Source organism: Spermophilus citellus (genome assembly GCF_964194105.1).
Source record: "Spermophilus citellus genome assembly, chromosome: X".
In the NCBI taxonomy this organism is placed as follows: domain Eukaryota; kingdom Metazoa; phylum Chordata; class Mammalia; order Rodentia; family Sciuridae; genus Spermophilus; species Spermophilus citellus.
The window spans coordinates 116,958,088-116,980,772 of NC_138190.1; the positions used below are offsets into that span (position 1 = coordinate 116,958,088).

At 43.0% G+C, this 22,685-nt stretch overlaps 1 protein-coding gene across 6 annotated transcripts in view; it reads right to left on the reverse strand.

Annotated features, from left to right (window-relative positions):
- The window catches only part of SEPTIN6 (septin 6), a 71,698-nt gene that overhangs the window by 45,090 nt on the left and 3,923 nt on the right, over positions 1-22,685 (reverse strand). For 4 of the 6 annotated variants that reach the window (XM_081277436.1, XM_081277438.1, XM_081277437.1 and 1 more), the window contains exons 2-4: positions 20,863-20,946; positions 11,347-11,461; positions 2,903-3,098 (exon numbers count right to left, since the gene is read on the reverse strand). In XM_081277436.1, the coding sequence (XP_081133562.1) occupies positions 2,903-3,098; positions 11,347-11,461; positions 20,863-20,946 (395 nt within the window). The remainder of the gene's footprint in view (positions 1-2,902; positions 3,099-11,346; positions 11,462-20,862; positions 20,947-22,685) is intronic. The other 2 variants (XM_081277440.1, XM_081277439.1) reach the window with 1 other exon arrangement.

Consider the following 22,685-nt stretch of genomic DNA (forward strand, 5'->3'; position numbering starts at 1 on the left):
TGTTTCAATGCAGCTGCACTGACATATCTGTGCTAAAATGGCCCTGGCAGCATGTACAAAACACTGCTTTTTATTACAAATCCCTGTAACTCTTTCCACCCTGCTTCCCCAAATTCAGGGAAGCTTTTCATTTCTACATATTTGATTTTGTTTAGTTTGATTTTTATGAGTATGTATCATATTTATAATCAGGGAAAATAAGAATTTTTTAAAAATATAATGAAAGGATATTAGCCTCTAAGGGGCAGTATCCATTCAGCCCTTTTAAGCCATCATTATTAAAGCATTGTCCACTGTTAGATACACATGTAACTGAAAGAACTGTGAGAAATTTAATTGAGCTGGGTGACATTGTGCATGACTGTAATCACAGCAACTCAGAAGGCTGAGGCAGGAGGATTGCAAGTCTAAGGCTAGCCTCAGCAACTTAATGAGGACCTGTCTCAAAATAAAAAAATAAAATGGGCTGAGTATGTAGCTCAGTAGCTGAGCATCCTTAATGCCCCCCCCCCCAAAAAAAAAGAAGGAAGGAAGGAAAGAGTTTAATTAAGGAGTTCCTGAAAAATCTGCCCTGAGATTAAGCACTCAGGATTGTGACCCAAATATCCCCTTTCCCTCTGGGTCTAATTTATTCTCAACCAAAGAAGATTAGCACAATAAACAAGCCTGTAAAAAAACAGATGTGTCCTTCTTTTAGAATTTTAAATGCAAAACAGAATTCACTCCAAGTTTTAAGAAGCTATGTCTATTTATTCAGTGTAAGGACAGGAGTATGGCTGTTGTAGCTTTAAGGGAGAAACAGGAGAATTTAAGATACAGTTCACCTAAGAAGCAAGAGAATCCTCAAAAGATGAGCAGATGTGATAGCCACATGACTTCTGGTTAAAACCAGATGGTGCCCAACCCACACCCTCTACCAGACCCTAGCCCTCATCACTAAGTGTCACCCCACCCCTCACTCACACACATTCTCGAATCATTCATTCTCACCAAGCTCTCCTCCTACCTCTCCTGTTTTGCCCCCTTTCAGGGTCTTTTCCTTTATCTGTAAAAACTGAAACTCCTAGCCCAGCATCCTTCTAGCTCCACTCTGATTCCCGGGCAATCTTACACATGTCCACTGTTGGAACGTAACACATACACCCTGATAAGCCAAATCTATATTTCCAGCCTAGACTCTCTTTGGACCTCCAACTCTGTATACTGCTTAACACTGAAGGCTATAATGTATCTGGATATTCCACAGAAAGGTCAAACTGAACATGTCTAAACTGAATATATAGCTAATTATCTTAAAACCTGGCTCTCTAATCTTCTCTATCTTATGAATACCACCACCATTTATCTAGTCTCCATAGCCAGAAATTCAAGCCTCATTCTAAATTCTTCTTTTTCCCTTCACAACCCCACATCAAAGTTCTATCAAGTTCCTTTAATTTTACCTATTCAATGTTTATCAAATCTTTCTCCTGTTCCCTACCTCAGCAACTATTTCCCCTTTGCCTCAAACTCATTGGTACAACAATCCCCTAATATTTCTTCATATTATCCCAAGGGACTTGTTTCAAAGGCCAATCAGACTACATCATTCTACTTCTCTTTTTTTTTTTTGGTACTGGGGATTAAACCCAGGGGCACTTAACCACTGGACCACTGAGCCATATCCCCAGCCCTATTTTGTATTTTATTTAGAGACAGGGTCTCACTGAGTTGCTTAGCTCCTTGCTGTTGCTAAGGCTGACTTTGAACTCATGATCCTTCTGAGCCACTAGGATTACTAGTGTGTGCCACCACACCCAGCTCAATCTACTTCTTAAAAGCTTGCAACAGGGGCTGTGGCTGTAGCTCAGTGGCAGAGTGCTTGCTTAGCACATGTGAGGCACTGGGTTCAATCCTCAGCCCCACATAAAAATAAATAAAAGGTATTGTGTACATCTACAAATAAAAATATACTTTAAGAAATCTTTCTATGGCACCATATTTGTACTTTCTATAACTCCCTTTGGGATCTGGCACCCACTTTCTTCTTCAGGCTCATTTCCCCTATTTTTCTCTAGTTCATTCCAAACTGGTAGCCCAAGGGCAGACCCAGGGTTTGAAGGGCCCTATGTTTACACAATTTAAAGGGCCCTCCAAGAATAATAATACAACCCTATGAGTAAAAATTAGTCACAGGGCCTTGGAAGGGGCCTGTGATGTGAGGGCTCTGAAGCTTAAGCTTCATCAGCTTCACAGTTACTTTGCCTCTGTCTAGCCAAACAGAGCAAGCTGCAGTTCCCTAGAATATATAAGAATCCTCTGCATCACTTTACCTTTGCACAAAGTTACCTGGGCCTGGAATGCCCTTCTCCCCCAATCCTTGCTTGTCTGGCAAAGCAGTTTTTCCTTCAAGAGACAGAAGAGGGAGCGCATGCTCTGTTGCCTGACCTTCCCACATGGAACTGTTCTCACCTTTGTGGTCTCACTGAAACTTGTCCTTTACCTCTCTGTACCCTGTCCTTTACAGAACATACCATTCTGCATAGAAATTATTTGCTTAAAACCGGTCTTGCCCATGTGCACCTCAAGGGCAGAGACAAAGTTATTCCTTTTCAGATTGTCAGAGCACAGCAGTACCTGGCACAAGGTAGGAGCTCCATAAATGTTTGCTAAATGGCATCGAGACCTCCACCCCATACACTGGGAAAACATTCTTCCTTTGGCAAAGCATATGGAGTGGAACAGTTACTATAGATAAGGACCATGGGCAGGGGCAGTGCTTGTGAGGGGCCTGCCATCTGCCCACTCCATTCTGAAAGAGGCTGGGCCCCAGCATGTATGCTTTCTCCAAGACGCCCATGGAAAGTTCCTCCTTGTGCCTCACCCCCACCAACCTTCCCACCCCACTCACTGCCTTCCTTACCTGTCTTCCTTGTTGATCTGGTCCCCAAAGCCTACTGTGCTAACAATTGTGAGCTTCAGCCCCACGTTGCTCTCTTGGAGGTCATAGGTATTGGACCGGAGCTGGACACCAGGCTGCGTGTGGGTGGCTGGCTCCCCCTCAAACTTGGTATTAAACAGGGTATCCATGAGGGTGGACTTGCCCAAACCGGTCTCTCCTGAAAATTGAAAGAATAAATTAGGGTCCATTCACACAGTGATTATGCAGATATCTACTTATTAACATGGGAAATAAACATGACAAAGTAGTAAGTGAACAATAAATAGAAGTACATAGACTGTATGAGCTCAGTTACATCAAAAAGACCTAAAGGAATGTGCCCCATAACAAGAATAGTCATTTCACAATAGTGGAATTGGGGGAATTTTCATTTTATTCTTTTTTCCTGTTATTTGAAATTTTTATCTTGAGTATGTATTGCTTTTATAATCAGAAAAAGTAAATGGAGAGAGATTGTTATCCCTAGAAAAGGGCTGGAAAGAAATACAATAGACTCTTACCTATGGTTTTCTCCAGGTGGTGGGATTATGTGTGGTTTTCATTTCTTTATGCTTTTCTGTATTTTCCAAGTTGTCTAAGTGGAACATGTGTAAATTTTTTTTCTTTTGGCACTGGAGATTGAACCCAGGGCATTCTACCAGAGAACTATTCCCCCAGCCCTTTTGTTTTTAATTTTGAGACAGAGTCTTGCTAAACTGTCCAGGCTGGCCTCAAACTGGCAATCCTCCTGTCTCGGCCTCCCAAATTGTTGGGATGACAGGCATGCACCACAGCTCCCAGCTATTGTTTTTATAATAAAAACTAAAAGATTATTTTAATTTTTTTAAAGGAACACAATCCCTTGTCAAACAAATATCATCCCCACCCAGACTCTGTCTGCCTCATCTCCCAGAGAGGCCCAGAGCTCTGTGGGTGTCCTGGATGTGTCTCCCGGTGGGGTGGGGAGACTGTGGATCTTTCCTTGGTTTTACCATCCTCCCAGCCAGGTTGAGCTTTCAGTAAGACAATTTTTAGCTAATGGAGAGGGAACTTCACAGGCCACAAATTATTATTCTCCTTAAATATAAAATAAACCAGCCACTTATTTCTTTAACTAACAGTCTGTGGGATACTAACAAATTAAGCCATTGGAATTCCAAAAGTCTTGAATTTCACACTAGGGAGATGAAGGGGGAAGGGCTATGGCAGACTGGTAAAGGTGCAGAAAGGTTACTCCTGGGAGACTGGGGGATATCAAGCTGCTACCTCAAGCCAAGACATCTTTAGGGAATGAGACATCACAAGAAGCCATAAGCTGTGGGGGAAGTTGGTAAAATGGGGTTTAGGCAGGAATCTGATATGAAGCCACAAGCAGGGTTAGGCACTAAAACCACTTATAATCTCCATGGATCCAGACTGTATTTTGTTCCCCCACCTCACCCCAAACAATTCAGGAATCCCACGAATAAAAGCCAGTATTTAATTACTGGAAGTGCCCTTTGAACACCTAAGACCACCCTATTACTTTGCTAGCATCATCCCACTTCTTTCCATCTACCTCCCCAACCTGGGGGCGGGCGAGCTCTGACTTCTCCTCACAGTCTGAAGCAAGTTTATACTGGGCACATTCTGGCCTGGCAGATCTCCCCTTGGGACCAACAGCACACATTTGCAAGATGTCCTAGGCTTGGGTTAGAGCTGCATGATTGGAAACCAAAAATGCTCCATCTCCTCTCCACCCTCTGGGTGTGTCTAGCTTTGTATCTTCCAAGCCTTTTTATGCTGAATAATGAGCTATGAAATGCAGGAGGTACTTTTAAAAGTGTCTATGATGCAAGCTTTCAATGGGGATGGCGGAGAGAAAGATAGAACAAGAACATTCAATTCAGCCTAGTTATCAGATCCCCAGCCCAATTTCATAGCCAGGTCTGACTAATATGGTGGATTGCCAGGGGTGCAGAAAAAGTTGCTCACACTGATCATGTTTCCAGGCAGGGTCTCTGCTATACCCATTAGCATCAAAGACTCTCCAAAAAGAGGCCCCTTTGTTTTCCTCCCCTAAAGGAACAGGTTAGTTTTGAGGCCCCAAGGAAAATTGGGAAGGTGGGGTCTTTGCCATGGGAGGCAGTAGAATTGGGCAAGCAGCAGAAAATATCACTCCCACGCTATCCAATGTATGGATGTAGCTCAACTGGAAATGAGGCCAGCACCTCTGAGGTGGGAACGAAAGGGTGGCTGCCTCATTCTAACTTCCCTCCCCTCTGGGGACTGAGGTTTGAGGTACATTTTAGCCTATCTTTGTACCTGCCTAATGAATTTTCCATGTCCACCCCTCTCCTACCCCCTCTTCTGTCCCACCAGCTCCTTGCTGAATGCTCTGCAGCTCCTAGACAATGATAGGTCCCATGTCTCCATAGCACCCATGGTGGGCTGGCTGGCTCCCACATCCCAAGAATTCTCAAAGAGAAATCTTCCTGTACTCACAAGAGTACCTACTCCTGGCCTCTGCAGCGCAAGGGACCCACCCTGTTTACACAGCTGGAGAGATGGGGGCCAGGCAGGGCAGGGCAGGGCAGGCAGCAGGGAGGATCAGCAGGGAGATGACCACCCAGATGCCTGCCAGCACAGAAGCGTTGTGAAAATTAGATACCAAATAATGAAGGTCTGGAAGAAAAGAACTCACGGGTGTCTAGGGAATCACAATAAATGCAGATTAAAAGAGGGCAGAAAATCAAGCCAGCTCTCTTTGTGACTATCAAGTACTCTCTTCCAGGTCACCATCAGAGCCTGGGGGTGGAGGGAGGCTCTCCCTCAGTGGCTGGCACAGACCCAGGCTGAGCCTAGGATATAGTCCCCTCCCATGGAAGCCCTAGGCCCAGTATTGGGAAGGTTGCTAACTGGGATCAGGCAGCAGATTCCAAGCCCCTGCAGGAAGATGAGATTTTGGCAGTTAGATTCCAGAAGGAAACCTGAGGAGTCCTGAGGGGTCCATTGCCCCCTCCTTTCCCTAGCCCTCCCAGAGCATCTCACAGTAGATAGTAGGGTTTATTAATATTTTTATTATTTTTATTTTTTAGTTTTTAGTTTTATGTTGACACAATATCTTCATTTTATATTTATGTGGTACTGAGGATCAAATCCAATGCCTCATGCATACTAGGCAAGCACTCTATCACTGAGCCACAACCCCAGCCTCTATTAACCCTTTTTAACTCGTGTTCCATCATTCAAGAAGATTTTGTCTCATGTTGCTTAATGTAGATAGTATTCTAGAAACAACAGTTTTTTTTAAATAAATTAATTTGATAAATTAATTTAAGGCATGTAGTATGAAACATGCTTTTTCAAATTATATTCCCTGAGACAATCTGATGTTGATCTCCCCACCCTGGGTTAAAAGCCACTGTGATAAAGAAAAGTTTAGCCCCTTTCCTCAGTTGCTGTCAATATCTGCACCCTCTGGCACCTTGTGCAATTAAGTCCTGCATGTTATGAAATGAAAAGTCCCATCCAGGTTATCACTAAATTACCATGTGACCTGAGCTGGCTCAGCCCTTTCCTCTCTCTGAGTCCCAGTGTCTTTTCCTATAAAAGGAGAAGTTTGGAGTGACAATAATAGCTATTGTTTATGGTGCACTTACTCTGTGCCAAGCACTGCTGTAAATAAACACATATATTTTCTTTTCTTTTTTGCATTGCTCAGGATAGAATCCTAAGTCTTGCACATGCCAGGCAAGAGCTCTGCCACTAAGCTATGTCCCCAGCTTCCATATATTTTCTTATTTATTCCTCCCAACAAGTCTTTAAGGTAGATTATATATTTTTTTCTTTTCTTTTTTTTTTCAGTGCTGGAGATCAAACTCAGGACTTCTTGCATGCTAGGCAAGTGCTCTACCATTGAGCTACACCTCCAGCCCCAAGCTACTACAATTTATCCTCATTTAACAGATGGATTAGCCAAGCCACTCACCAGCTACAGGTTCTCAGCCACCCCTCCACATCTTATTTTCCTATACAATGCGGAGGAATTAACAGTCCAAGGTCACAAACTAATAAGTAGCAGTGCCAGAATTTGCATCTAGGCAGACTGACGCTGGAGCCTATGCTTTTAACCAATATATTCTAGTGAGGCCCACAGGCATAATATGTTTGTTCATTTAGTCATTCGACAAGTATTTTAAAAGCCTCTAATAGGAGCCAGGCACAGTTATACAGCAATGAACAAGATAGCCTCGATCCCTGCTGTAATGGAGCTGCAGTTACTTCCAGCTCTGAATGTTGGACTAAACCAAGAGAAATGTCTCTGGGCTCAATAGGGAGGTGTCCAAAAGGAAATGCTTCAGGAACTCCAGTTGGCCAGAGGAGCCTATGGACAGGGACAAGGCCATGCCTGGCTTTATGACCTTGCCCTTTTCTCCTTCCTGATCTTGTAGAGTCCTGGCAGACTGTGGTGTGTTAAAGCCAGCTCTTCTGGCTTCCTGCATCTTTTCCCAAACTCACATGCAGTGATATCGTGTTGGTAGCTTAAAATCAGGTATGGTGGGAGTAATAACACCAAGAACATCAACAGATGCTATAAATCACATCATGTTTTCCCCTGCAATAGCCTGTTAGAAATTGATCATTGCCAGGCACAGTGGCACACACCTGTAATTCCAGCAACTTGGGAGGCTGAGGCAGGTGGATGGCAAATTCAAAGCCAGTCTCAGTGACTTAGCAACTGAAGCAACTCAGAGAGGCCCTGACTCTAAATAAAATATTAAAAAGGGTTGGAGATGTGGCTCAGTGGTTCAATTCTCAGTACAAAAATTTAAAAAAAGAAGTTGATCATTGCTGGGCTAGAGATATAGCTCACTAGGTTTAATCCCCAGCATTGCAAAAAGAAAAAATAAAAGTTGACCACTGCAGCCAGTCTGTTAGGTGAGCAACTGTCTTTCCAGAGACACAGGAATGAAACAATTGGCCCCTGACTTAGGTAGAATGCTAGCTGCCCTTTCCCTCCTCCTGTAGCAAGCTGGAATTCTGCTTCTCTTGTGTATGTTTTTTCCAAGTCCGACAGAACCCAGTTGAGCCTGGAATCCTGAGCAGCTTCAAAGTAAATATTATCATTATGACCCTTTGTATTCCTCACAGCCATTACGGTTGCTCATTTAGATGGATGAATCTCTTTGGGGCCCTTTGCCAGCAGTGCAAAGCAATGGGCCCCAGAACATTTGTTTTGCTGGCTCTAGTGGTTCTTCTAAGGCCCTTGTACTCTATCTACAATCATGGGATCCTCAAGATTTCCAAAGCCAAGGGATTTGTATATAATTTTGGTAGGGAGAGGGGACCTTCACCCCACTAAGTAATTATTGTCAACCCTAGCAAATCTATTGGAGGAGTCATATTATGCTCATGTCCATGTTTCTAACCCAAAATAATAATTGTGGGAGCCATTAATTGGTACCCTGACATAAAAATTAGGCTCTGGATTCATAAAAATACTCGCCCTCTCAATCTCAACATATACACATGTATATGCACACATATATGCACATATGTACGTAGGATGTCTACTCTGCTGGATATAGGGCTACAATCAGAGCTCAACACCAAAGTAAATGATAATGTGAACAATATCCTAGATCTCAGTTAATAATCAAAGGTAGCACTACCATAATTTTATAGTGAGAATGCTCTATCAGAAAAGAAAGGAAAATAGTTTAGGGGACCATATTCTATGAATCATTTTATAGCAGTCGTTAAGGAAGTAAACCCAACAGTCACCCCAAGCAAGAGGAAAGATCACCTTCAACAGCCAAGCTATGGACTCTTCGCCAAGTCAGTGGCAGGACTCAGCACTATAGCTGGCTGAGACTGCAACCTCAGAGCCACTCTAAGCCACTTATGACCTTGGTCCAAATTGTGGGTTCTCTGAGCAATGACAGGGTTACAAGCACAGCAAGAGAGTAAGATGCATGAGTCGTAGGCTTTTTTGGGTCAGGGATAAAGAATGAAATTAACCCAGTCCAAGCTGTTCTATCCAATGGTTGCACCTGCAGGTCCTAACAGGAACTACTGGGGCAGCCATATCCTGAGACTCCTTGCAGGTGATAGGGTCCTCTTTCCTACCCTTCCCCTCTTGAAGGGACCATCCCAGCACTTGAGCGATTCCATCCCAGCAGGTACATACTGAAGCAGTTGTAGCTGTACAATGTCTAGGTAGGAAACAGAAAACGGGGGGGGGGGGGATACTATTTCTCCCACTCACTTTGTCTTGAGCTTGGCTGCCTCTTCCTCTGAGCCCCAGGGGAGCTGTGATCCACATGTCAAATTTCCCTACACTTCTGCCACCAAAGAACCATTCTGATTCACATGGCCTCCCTCCCAAGGCTTTACTAGACCACCCAACTGCTTAGTTGAAAGGTTGCTTATGGTGGGTCTGTCATTTCACTTCTCATCTCTCAGCACAGGTCATATGGAGCTCTGGGAGAAATGCCAAGGGAATCTGATACGTCTGTGCTGAAATATTTTGATAATCCAATATTATGTGAAGTAAGTTGTCCATCATCTGCTAAAGATTGGAGCTCTTGTTAGTTAAATAAAGATTTGGCAGTGCTAATATTGAATGTGATAGCATTTGCTCTTGATGCCAATCACTGTGACTTTTATTTATTTTGTATCCCTCTCCTGACCTCACCTAAACATACCCATAAGTTAGACTTTCAGCATTTAAAGAGTTAATAACCTCGGTCTGGACCCTAAGTCCTGATATGTAATTCCATGAAGCACATATTTTCATCTCATAGGTTCCAAAGCTGATATGTGGTAATGAGTCATTCAGCAAGTGAGTGAGCCTAGCTAACTGCCTGTCATTCAGATCCAGAAGTGGCTTTGCTATTCTCTATTTGTCCTTGAGTATGCAGCAATTCTTACAGAAAGTGACCTGAAAAAAGAGTGCTGGGGCTGGGCACAGTGGTGCACACCTGTAATCCCAGCAGCTTGGGAGGCTGAGGCAGGAGGAACACAAGTTCAAAGCCAGCCTCAGCAAAAGTGAGGTGCTAAGCAACTCAGTGAGCCCCTGTCTCTAAATAAAATACAAAAAAAAAAAAATAGGGCTGGGGATGTGGCTCAGTGGTCTAGTGCCCCTGAGCTCAATCCCCAGTACCCAAAAAAAAAAAAAAAAAAGATGGCTGGGCCCAGATTGGAAGTAAAAATAAAGAGCCCAAGGAAAAAGAATGAACTTAGTGAGAAAAAAAAAAATTTTAATACATTAAAGAGTAAAATATCCAGTTTGGTGTTGGTTCAGATCTACAACATGAACGAGTTCCCTAGACACTCCATACAAAACTAAGAAAAGGCAATTAACAAAATTGTTTGAGTGTTCCAGCCAGTGTGAAAACTGACTTTATTATGGTGTTTATACAATCATTAAGGAGGTCACTGAAAATATGCAGGTATACTTTCCTGCACTGTGGGGTGAAAATTATAGTCTACGATTGTGTTTGCAAATTTGGGATTTTTTAAAGAATATCAAGAAACTATTGTCCCTTTTGTTTGTTTGATTGGTGTTCTCAAGAGATGTGGCTGGCAACAGTTAGAGGAGCAATGGGAGGGATAAGGGATGGATCCATATTATGGCTCAGCCACTTTTTCTCTGTTGTCGCAGATAAACACTTTATCCTCCCCAAGTTTCTGGGTCTCCATGTGTTCTATGAAAATACAAACACTACTTGCTTTGCTCACTTTGCAGAGTAAGGTCCAAAAGAACTAATCTGAGAAACTATTTGAGAACTATAATGAATGGCTGCTATGGAGTTAACTCATCCATCCATTCATTTCACAAACATTACTGAATTCCCTTTGTGCCTTGATTAGCATATGGAGGGGACACTAAGATGCAGCTCCCACAGTTGAGATTAAAGGTCTAGACAGAGATACAGATAAGGGAAACAGAAGACCTGAGGGCAGCTGTGCGAGCCTGCACTTGAGCTCAGATTGTACTGAGCACAGAGAAGCTGCAGAAGGAACCAACAGACTCAACCCACTGCCCGCAGCTAGTAGGCAGGTGGCCTCTTTCTTTCCTCAGCCATCACCTCCCTCCCCATTCTGTCCTGGTTCTTGTCTTCTGCAGTCAAAATGAACTTGACAGCAGGAATGGAGCCAGCCAGCCCCCTTACAAAATTTCCACTGGGTCTCACGCAGCTCCGTTTCCCCCAAAGTATGGCCCCAGATTCTGGTCCAGCCAAGGAAAAACATAGTAATTACAGTTGGCTGCTTACAAAAATAAGCAGATGGATAAGAGAAGAAGGCCGGATGGAGGGAGAGGAACGCTCTTGCAACTAGATCTGAATGACACATTATTTAACCTAATTACCTGCAAAGCCACATCCAGCCATTAAGGATCCATATTCTGTAATAGAATTTCCTGCAATGGAAATACTCACCCACGCACAGGATGTTGAAGCAGAAGCCCTGGCTGACTGACTTATTCACCAGCTGGTCAGGCAAGCTGTCAAACCCCACATGTCCAGCCAGGGGGACGGTTCGGCAACCTTCACCCTAATTTGGGAGGGGAAGGAGGGAGAAAAATCAAAATGTGCTTAAAATTAATCTGGGTCTCAGTTCTCCATCCAAATGCTCTCCATGATAGGAAGTAATAACCATCCAGGTCCCTGGTTTCAGTCCTTTCAGGTACTCCCTGCCTCAAAGCAAAATGGCCTGTCATGTATTCAAGAACCCAGGCATCTTCTAGGCTTAACACTGAATGTCACCATAGTTCCGCAACCCCTTTTGTAGAGCAAACTACAGAGGGGGCTTTTCAGGAGTGGGAAGGCAGGGTCAGGGGAAGAGAACACTGGCACCCAAAGTTCTCAGACTTGGGTTAAATCTGCAATTAATTGCTTATGAGCTGGGTAACCTCAATGAGACTTGGTTTCCTTCAACAACTGTCATATGAGACAATATGTTCTATCTTAAAGGTGACTGGGAGATGCAGATATGCTAATTAATACATGCAATAAGCTTAGTACATGCATAAGTAGTCAGTAAATATCCCCAAAACCTTAGATAGCAATTAATCCTCTCTCCAGAACCTATAAAAGCAGCATAGCATAGAGGTTAAGGGGCATAGACTTTGAAATCAGGCAGGTTTGAGTTAGAGCCCTATGTCGGCCACCTTCTGGCTATGAGGCCTCTGACAAGTTATTTAACTTCCCAAAGTTTCCCCATGATAAAATCAGAAACTAGAGCCAGGCACAGTGGCACATGCCTGTAATCCCAGCAGCTCAGGAGGCCAAGGCAGGAAGATCGCAAGTTCAAAGCCAGCCTCAGGAAAAGCAAGGTGCTGAGCAACTCAGGAATACCCTATCTCTAAATAAAATACACAATATGGCTGGGGATGTGGCTCAGTGGTAAAGTGCCGAGTTCATTCCCCAGTACACCAAAATAAAATAAAATCAGAAACTAGTAGCTGATGTGCAGGTTATATAGGAAAATGCTCTTCGAGCACTTAGTATGGTCCCTGGCACATGGTAATCGCTCAGTCAACAGCAGTTATCCAAGGATAACCTCACAGTGCAATGACCAGGGCATCCTTGGATCCTGGGCTGACCAATACTGCCATAAAACACCCTGGCTCCCTCTAGCTAGAGGAAGCTGCCTCCAGGTTCCCTCTCGTTCCCTTGACTCCACAAGAGTCAGCCAAGCCACTCCCAGCCCTGGAAAGCAGAGGGCCTTTGCTTCGCCTGCAAGGCCCAAAGCTGCTTACAGTTAGTTAATGGCTTTACCAAACAGGAAGTGCCTCAAACTAAGGCAGGTTTCCAAAGAGCCTGAGTGAAGGACAGAAAGGGCCTGAATGGAGTGCCAACTGCCAATGGCCATAGTGGAGAGGAGGGAAAGAAAGGGGAAGAAAGGAGGAGAAGGGAAGCTGGAGACAGCAAGCTCCAAAAATGATGGGCTATGGGAAGAGTCAGCATTTGTGTTGGGTGGGGCTGCACCAGGCTTTCCGTAACCAGAAAGATGCCAAGAGCAATCCCAAAGGGCATGGTTAGTGCCAAGAGGCCTGCCCCAGCATTCCAGTCTTCACTAAGCTCTTACACTGGCTGGATCTGCTATCATACTAGGTCCATAATAAGCACATGCTTCACACTGAAAGGAATGGGCTGTGATGGTGGAGGAGCCTCTCAGTCGTCATCAGAACTGGCTCCCAGACAGCCCTTCACCCAGCTCGGGATCCCACTTCCACTGGTGTCATCAGATCCTTCAAGAGCTAGTGCCGGTTACTGCCATCTGGTGAGTTCATTATCCTCACACAACTCACCCCACACACTCCCAGTGGAGCATTCTTGACAGACGACCATATGCCATCATTCAGTCAGGTTGGTGTATTCTGTGCCCCAGAAAGGCACCTGAAGACAGCTGAGTTTCATGAAGGACCCACATCACGCAGGGCTTTGTTCTACATTCACCTCTTTCTGTTTCCCCTTCTCCATTTTAATTAAAGCCAACAGTAGATGTAAGATCCCCAGACTTAGTTCTTAGTCCTCAACACTGCAGGGAAGAAGGGATTTAAGAAGCAATATGCTTCCTCCATGGAGCCTCCTACATAGCAGGCCTTGGAAATTGGGATGGACTCAAGAGTTGAGGTTTCCTGAGCCATATTTTATCGTCTCTGGCTGCCTCTTCCTGTCTCCAAATTCAGCACCATGAAATGTCAAGTGCTCCAAAACCCTGGATCCAAGTGCCAAAAGAGAAAAGGGATTCTCAAACAAAAGACAGTGGAGAGCAGTGGGGAAAGCTCCCCACCTTATTCTTTGATATATTTTATTGTCAAAAACTTACCAAGGGGCTGGGATTGTGGCTCAGTGGTAGAGCGCTTGCCTAGCATGTGTGAAGCACTGGGTTCGATCCTCAGTACCACATATAAATAAATAAATAATAAAGGTATTAAAAAAAAACTTGCCAAGCTCCTCCCGTGTGCCCACCATTATCTCCCACCCAGCACAGTGCTGTAAATAAAGAGTCCCGAATAGCAAAATAAAAAGTATGAGCTGTATTCCCTAGGCAAAGGGACTTGGGGAATTTTGAGTATGTTTAAGCAGGGAGGGCCATGATACAAGTAGGGCTTATGAAAGATCACTCCAGCTACAGGGTGCTTTGACTAATTGGAGGAACAGGAGACTAGGGCCGGGATACACATTGGAAGAGGGCTCCAATAATGTTGAACTGACAGAGTGACATCCAAGTACTGTGATAATAAATGCTGGTTGAAGTGAACTGATTTGACTTAGGACTCAAGAAAGAGGCCGGGGGTATAGGTCAGTGGTAGAATGTGTGCTTAGCATGTATGAGGCCCTGGTTCCATCCCCAGCACCACATCCACAAAAAAGGAACAAATTTGAGAGATGCCCTAAAGGAGGGATGAGACTCAATAAGTGGCTGGGCAGAAGGAATGGGAAAACAATCAAAGCTGACTTCAAGATCTAAACCTTGATTGATACCAGCAAGGACAGAGAGAGGCCAGGAAAGAGAACTTGGTTAGTGGGAATGTCTAACATTCTGTTTTCAAAAAGCTTTTACTGAAAAAAAAAAAAATTTACTTACAGGTTTTTTGTTGTGGTTGTTGTTATTGTTGTTGTTGTTGCTGCTGTTGTTTAGGGCCCAAGGATTGAACTCAGGGGTACTGGACCACAGAGCCACATCCCCAGCCCTATTTTGTATTTTATTTAGAGACAAGGTCTTATTGAGTTGCTTATTAGCACCTTGATTATGCCAAGGCTGGCTTTGAACTCATGATCCTCCTACCTCAGCCTCCCGAGCTGCTGGGATCACAGGTACGTGCCACTATGCTCAGCTACTTACAGGTTTTATGTTTGATAATAGTAATCAATGTTCATTGCAGAAATCATAAAGAAAATAAAAATCACTCTCCAGAGATCATCATTTAATATTTATTATGTATTTTCCTCCAATCTGTATGCCTTTTGGGGGGGGAGGGGAGTACCAGGGATTAAACCCAGGGGCACTTAACCACTGAGCCACATCCCCAACCCTTTCTGTTTTTTATCTTGACACATGATCTTGCTAAGTTGTTTAAGGTCTCCCTAAGTTGCTGAGGCTGACTCTGAACTTGTGATCCTCCTACCTCAGCTTCCCAAAATGCTGGGATTATGGGTGTGCACCACTATGCTTGCCTTTTGTATGCCTTTGTTTTTTTTAATAAAATAGGAATACTGCTGTATATTCCTTTTCATTACCTGAACTCATACCCTTTTTATTACCTTGCTTAATATAGTATGGATTTTTTTTAGTAATTAAACATGCTTCTAAAAAATTGTTTTTATTGGTCATATAGCATTCCAGTGCAGGAATTTTTCATATTTTCTTAACCAATCTTCTATTGCTGGACACTTAGTATATACTCAAGTTTTCAATATAATAACACTGGTTCTTCCAGGTTTGCATATATCTCTGATCATGTCCTAGAATCAAAGCCTACTAGATCAAAAGGTTCACACGTTTTAAAGACTTTGGTACATGTTGATACATTATTGAATAGAGAATAGTACAAAATTTATATTTCTACCTCTAATATGTGAGTGTTTACCCACAAGCACCAAGTTTCATAGGCTTTTTAACCATTGTGAATTGAATCACTGAAAAATAGCATTGTGTTGTTTTATTTGTGTTGTATTAGTGAGGGTGAACATGTTTTCATTGTTCAACTGTGTATGTGAATTTGTGTATGTGAATTACCTAGTCATTTCTTTGCCCATTTAAAAAAATGGGGTGTTTGTCTTTTCTTTTGGATTTGGAAAAACATTTTATGTGTTAAGGAAAATAAGATCGTTTTGATTTTTATGGTAAGATATCCATGAAAAGCAATCCAATAAGTAGTTAGCAATATGGGATTGTAGGCTCAGAGAGCATTCAGTACTGAGTCATAAATTTAGGAGTGAGAGGTATAATACTGGATGTGCTCTCTGAGAGAAGTACAGGAATCAAAGAGCTAAAAACTGAGTACAAGAAATGTTCATGAGTAAGAAATGGAAAGATGAAGAGGATTCTGCAACGAGAAGAAAATGATCAGAAAAGTAAGATGACCCAATAGTTCTCTGTTGCCAGAAGCCAAAGAGAAAGTCAAGAAGAATTACTTCATTGATTCGGATTTTGCAAAGGTCACTGGTGACTTTTAGAATCCTTATTTCTTCTGTATCTTTTGTCCAGTGTCCATTACTCCTAAATTAACTGAAGAGCCTGGGGACTAGGGGACATGGGACCTGGTTAATGTGGTTTTTTGGTCCTCAAGCAGAAAAGTTTTTTTCTTTTCTCAAACCCTGTAGTTAAGCTTCAAAAATGTATTTGTGTAGTTCCTATTTTAGGAAATCCTGTCTAATGAGCACCATGCACTCTTGCTTTGATGAATCTTAAACTATATCAAGGTCATCATTATGAATATTTGTCTTCATTGTTCATACCTAAATATGTGGAGGTAAAAAAGACAGGACATTGAACTGGAATGTACATTTACCCCTGGAAAGCCCCTGGAAGTTTCTTTCCTCCTCTCTCACTAAACCTGATATCTCTTTCCTCTTTCTCCTTAAGGTGGCCTAATTAATTGAGGTCCTGATTACTTTGATTGCAGTTAATTGAATGTTCCCTTGACTACAATGTACACTAGAGGAGATGAAACTAGCAACTTGGCCCAGCACGTCTGATACTAAACCCTCAAGTTGTCATCTTGAATAGCAGGTGATGCCATGTTCAAGGCTTGAACCGAGATGCCAAAAAGGCCATAATCACCAAACTGTAAACTGCACATCTCCCTAACCTTAAAACCTCCTCTTAGATTCTAATCTGCAGAAACTCACATATCTGTGCAAAGATCTCTGCACAAGAAAACTCATTACAGCCCTGCATATAATACTAAAAAAAAAAATAATAGAAAAAAACCCTAAATGACAATGGGAAAATATTTAACTAAATTATGATACATGCATATTCTGGAACATTCTGCAGCCAGTAAGAGGAATGCAATATATGGAAATGTCACAGTGAAGCCCATTAATTTGTACAATAAATATTCATTGATAATTTGTACAATAAATATTCATTTTAAAAGTTAAAAAAGAGGAATGTGGTAGTTCATATGTACTGATGTGAATATCTCCAAGATAGACAGATAGGTAGGTAGGTAGGTAGATAGATACATAGATAGATAGATAGATACCAGGGATTGAATTCAGGGGCACTCAACCACTGAGCCACATGCCCAGCCCTATTTTGTATTTTATTTAGAGACACGGTCTCAGTGAGTTGCTCAGAGCCTTGCTTTTGCTGAAACTGGCTTTGAACTCGTGATCCTCCTGCCTCAACCTCCTAAGCCTCTGGGATCACAGGCGTGTGCCACCACACCCAGCTTCCAAGACATATTTTGAGATATAAACAGAACAAGAAGCACAGGATGAACCTCTATATTCACAAGAAGCCTGTACATGTGTCTTTTCACATAAATATATAGGAGCACATTTACAGAAACTGAAAAAAACAACTGCCAAACCAAAAACACAGTGGCTAGCTCAGGGGAGGAAAATGGAAGCAGGGGCCTAGTCAGGGGGGTCGTCAGCATGCTTTTGCAGTGTTTGATTCTTTTATACCACAAATTTATTCACACATTACCTGTATAATTTAAAAGCATTTTTAATAAAAGAAAGGAGAGTTCTTGCTCACTGGGCTTAGCAGCAGAGGTAATTAGGATGCAGAGAGTCTGAGAGGAAGTAAAAGGAAGGCAAAATAAAAGAGTGCTCATGAGAATAGGGGGAGCCCCCACTCCCCTCCCCAATTACATTTCCTGTTTTCTCTTCATCTGCAGTCACCTGCGGTTTTGAAATACGTTATACCACATTTCATATCACAGACAGAAACGCTGCTCTTGTTCCCTTCTACCTCCTCCCCTGAGGGCACACCAATTTCGTTTTTTAATTGAATATTCGTAAGATTCATATTAAGAAGAACAAGCTATGGTGCTTCCAGCTGTGCATCTTTCTCCCTTTGCTGTTATTCTGAAAATAAAGAGTCCCAAAAGTACCCAAGTAGGCAATTGCTGTCCCCCACTCCCCACTGCCTCTCTTCCAACATTAGTGGTAGAGTAAGCAAGCAGTATTTGAGGCTTCTGGGAAGGAAGGATCCATCTGTGTCCATAGAGAATTTCCTGTCTCAACGTTTAAGTTAGTAGCTGTCCTCCTGAAGGACGAATGAGAGTGAAATGTTTGGAACTCATTACCCATGATGGGGTTTTTCCTTAAACTTTTTCCTCTGGCCTTGTCCATCCAAATGCTAGTGAGGGGCAGAAATATGGAGGTGGATTTTCTTCAGTAGCCTCAACAGTTGCTTAGTGGTGGATCCAATCTCTCACACCTTCCTTTTTTTCCATCACCATCTCTGGCCTTGAATACTAACCTACAGTGCAAATCTCCAAACCCTTCAAAATCAATTCATCCCAGTAGCTCAGGAAGCTGAGGCAGGAGGTTTGCAAGTTTGAGTACAGCCTCGGTAATTTAGCCAGGCCCTAAGCAATTTAGTGAGACCCTATCACAAAAAAATAAAAATGGGCCAGGCGTGGTGACACACACTGGTAATCCCAGTCTCTCAGGAGGCTGAGGCAGGAGGATCATGAATTCAAAGCCAGCCTCAGCAACTAAGAGAGGCCCTAAGTAACTCAGTGAGACTCTTGTCTTTAAATAAAATGCAAAAAAGAGCTGGGGATGAGGCTCAGTAGTTAAGCGTCCCTGGGTTCAAATCCCTGGTACCAAAACAAACAAACAAAAAAAAAATCATCAATTCAATGACATGATGAAACATTAAACAATTGAAAAAATGTTTTCTAAAGATAGTTAATAACACAAAGAAATCCTCACCAAATGCTGTTTATCAAAGTAAAGCAAAACAAAACACCAACACACACAGGAGAATCCCAATGGTCAAGGGAAACTGCGATGACACTGGTTACTTCTGAGTAGAAGGCTTATATGTGATGTTGTTGTTTGATCTTTTCCAAATTTTCTATAAAATGCATGCTTTAGGGGCTGGGGATGTGGCTCAAGCGGTAGCGAGCTCGCCTGGCATGCGTGCGACCCGGGTTCGATCCTCAGCACCACACACAAAGATGTTGTGTCCGCCAAAAACTAAAAGATAAATATTAAAAAAAAACATATATCCTAAAATGTGTAGTGAAATGTCCTGATAAAACAATCAGGTGGGGCTGGAGATGTGGCTCAAGCGGTAGTGCGCTCGCCTGGCATGCGCGGGGTGCTGGGTTCGATCCTCAGCACCACATAAAATAAAATAAAGATGTTGTGTCCACCGTAAACTGAAAAAAAATATTAAAAAATTCTCATTCTAAAACAAAACAAAACAATCAGGTGGCTCTCAGCCCCATCTGCTGCCTCCAATGTTATCATAAGAACCACAAAAGCATCAATAAATTCTCAGAAAAAAAAAATTATTTTTGTGGTGCTGGGGATTGAACCCAGGGCCTTGTGCATATGAGGCAAGCACTCTACCAACTGAGCTATATCCCCAGCCCCAGAATTTTTTTAAGAAGTAAAAATTTCCAATACACTCAATACTTCAAATACTAGGATGTCCCTTATGGTGATTAAGCCAGGTTAAGAAGAAACAGAATAGTTTCAATGCCCTGTACTGGGAGACGGAATTTGGGGGACATAGCAAGAAGAAACAAGGCCTGCAAAAGCTGGCAGCTGGCCCTAAGGGGCCTCAGAAATGCCCTTCAGTTGGGGAGCAGCTTATGGGATGCTGGGGAAGCATAAGGAGAGTCCATCCTTACCACATAGGGGGGAAGGCCCATTTTTGGCAAAGCCAATAGATGAAACCGATTTAATACACAAGATAAATTCCAGAGTGGCTTTTCATTCTATAAAAGGATCCACAGCAGGATTCCATTAAATAGCCAGCTCTTCTAGTGCATTTAAAGTGGGATTCCACAGACAAACATTCAGCTGTCATGTACCTTTATTGGAAGACAATAGCTATATATATACCTACATGGACAGACAATATCCAAAGAGTTGTTTCTATTCTACTTACAGAGACCCTGCTGAGCTAAAAGCATAGACTCACCTTCTGCACAATTCAATTCTCTCCCCCACCCAGCTCAAGGAGTCAAAGCAGGGAAGGGGTGGAGTTCATTTCTGCCACCTCATTCGGAAGCAGAAGGAAGCAAAAACCTAAAAGAAATTAGGCTTGAGAACTAGGAAGCATAAGAACCAAACCGTACATACAACATCAGGACTGGAAACGCCCTTAAAGATCACCTACTCCAACCCACTCTTTTTATGAAAGGGGAAACAGAGACTCAGAGAGAGGAAATGACTGGTCCCGAGTCACAGAGTGATTTAGTGGCAGCAAGTGGTGCTAGGATCCAGACCCCTGTCAAGCAGACTGCCACTCTCAAATGGAAAAGCTGACTTGAGTGGCAGATGTATTTCTTTCTGCTGCTAAAATTCCAGGACTTGGGGGTTTGTGGTTTGGTATTTGTCAAGAGTGAGAAAGGTCAAGGAACATGACCCAGGTGGTCCTGGCCCACAGAAGACAACTGAGGCAGTCCCTGCCATGAAGAGCCTATTCCCCTCCTCTCTGCTGTCTCCCGGACTTTTCTCTGTTTCCTCTCTTCTGACTCCAGTCTAACATTCAACCTGGCCAGCTGCCCAGCTCCACTCAAGAGCCCCAGGACTAAGGAGCCTACCTAACTCAACAAGCCATTGTCTAGGTAAAATATCTCCACCTCAGGCCAGAGGTAACCCCTGCCCATGGCAGTCAACTGTCTCACAAAAACTAGACAGATTCCTTTCAAGCCAGGCAGTTTCCAGTTTTCTAGGTGTTCTGGATATTGTTACCTCCAACCCATTAAAAAAAGAAAGAAAGAAAGAAATGAAAAGATTTACCCATAGGCCTCTGGGTGAATGCCCAACTACCCTCGGGGGAGTCTGAATTGCCTCTGCCTCCATCTGGTCTAGTTTAATGGGGATCTGAAAAAAAAAAAAAAAAAAAACAGTTCCTGCTTCAGCATCAGTGTTCAGAGGGGGGCCTCTGCTGTGAAAGGAAACCAAACACCTCAAACACTACCTCACACCTCATCAGGGCCGTGAAAGCAGAGTTCTGCTCCTGTTACCCCAAGGCCTTCTTTAGGGGTCAGAGAGGGCCCTGGCAGGGGAAATCGGAACCCTGAGGCCTGTCCCTGAGAAGGCCTGCAAATCTTTTCCTGGTCGAAGGGATGTCCCAACTCCAGGGCCAGCTGAGAGAATAGTGCACAATTCAGCAGATGGTTGTCTCTAATGAGAAGACACTGGAGGAGAGGATAACATTATTTCTCACCCTCCTGAGCATGTGGCCTCCTTCCTCTGTGCAGGCAGTTGAGAAACCCACGATTTCAAATCCTGGCAGCAGAAGCCTCCTCCTGCCAAACCGAGGAGGAAGGGTCTGTGTTTCTAATTTATTCTGCTCCCCCCCTCCGGTTGTTACTTAAAATAATCCATCATTACATGGCTGGTGGCTCCAAGATTTTTATTTAAAGCAATATGGAGAGAGGGGGGAAAAAAAAGAAAACCCACACAACCCGTGACTGTGCTATCTTGGATTTAAGCTGAGAATCTTTAACATCAGTCTTCAGGTCACTCAAGTATACTCTTCTCTGACCCCTGTGAGGGTACTGAGGGGTACAGGGAGAACAGGGGGAAGAGAAGGCCTGGCAGGATTTTAATTTCTTAGAAACATCTGGAAAAGGCGAGCATTTTTTAAAAGGGAATCTGTGTCATCTAGCATTGTTTCATCCATTGACCAGCATTAACACTTTGGACTAAGTCACTTGATCTCCCTACATGCATAAAATGAAGAAAACAGTAATACTTTTCTAGAAAGCTGTTGGAGAAAATGATATCATACAGATGGAAGCATTTTGAGACAGTTAAAAGAAACATGTTACTTCTATCCATGGTGTATCTTCTCTTTCTTCCTTCCTTCCTTCTCTTTCTTTTTCTTCCTTTCTTTCTTTTCTTCTTTCTTTCTTCCCATCTATCTTTAATGTACTTTTAAAGTACATGCAACTAAAAGCCCTTCTCAATTGTTCATGCTAATATTAAACCATGGCTTTGCTAATCCAGCAATGCAGGCAAGTCCAGAAATCAGTTCTATTTAGTTTTGGAATACCTTTTTCCAGGGGACTTATCTCCCTAATTAGTTTTGCTCAGGCTAATACAATGGGTTTGTTTCCTTATACCACATAAAGGGAGGGGCCGTGCTGGGTAACAAAGCCAGCAATTAATAGAAAATGTACAGCAGAAACTCCACAAAGTAAATGCTATGCATATGACTGCAGATCAAAATCTCATTACACTATACAGACAAATCACTCTACTGTAATGCTGTTTTGTAATAAGCACGCTGCTAACACTCACATTTCCAGGATTTAGAATGTGAAGAGGAAACCGGGCTTCTTCCTACCTCTCCTCTGGAAGCTCTGGAGGGCAGAGTTTCTGCTTGCTTTGGCCACCACTCTATCCCAGCATCTGGCACAGGGCCTGACAGAGTCAGTGCCCAATAAATAAATGTTGAAAGAATGAATGAAAATAACAGTGGGTGAATTAACAAATGAAATGTTCCCAACCTAGTGGCAGAAGTGTGATCTCACCCATCTTCGCACCTGCCCATTTCCTATTTGAAGCCTTTCTTGTCACCCACCGCTTCCATCCATACTGCTGGATTAAGACTA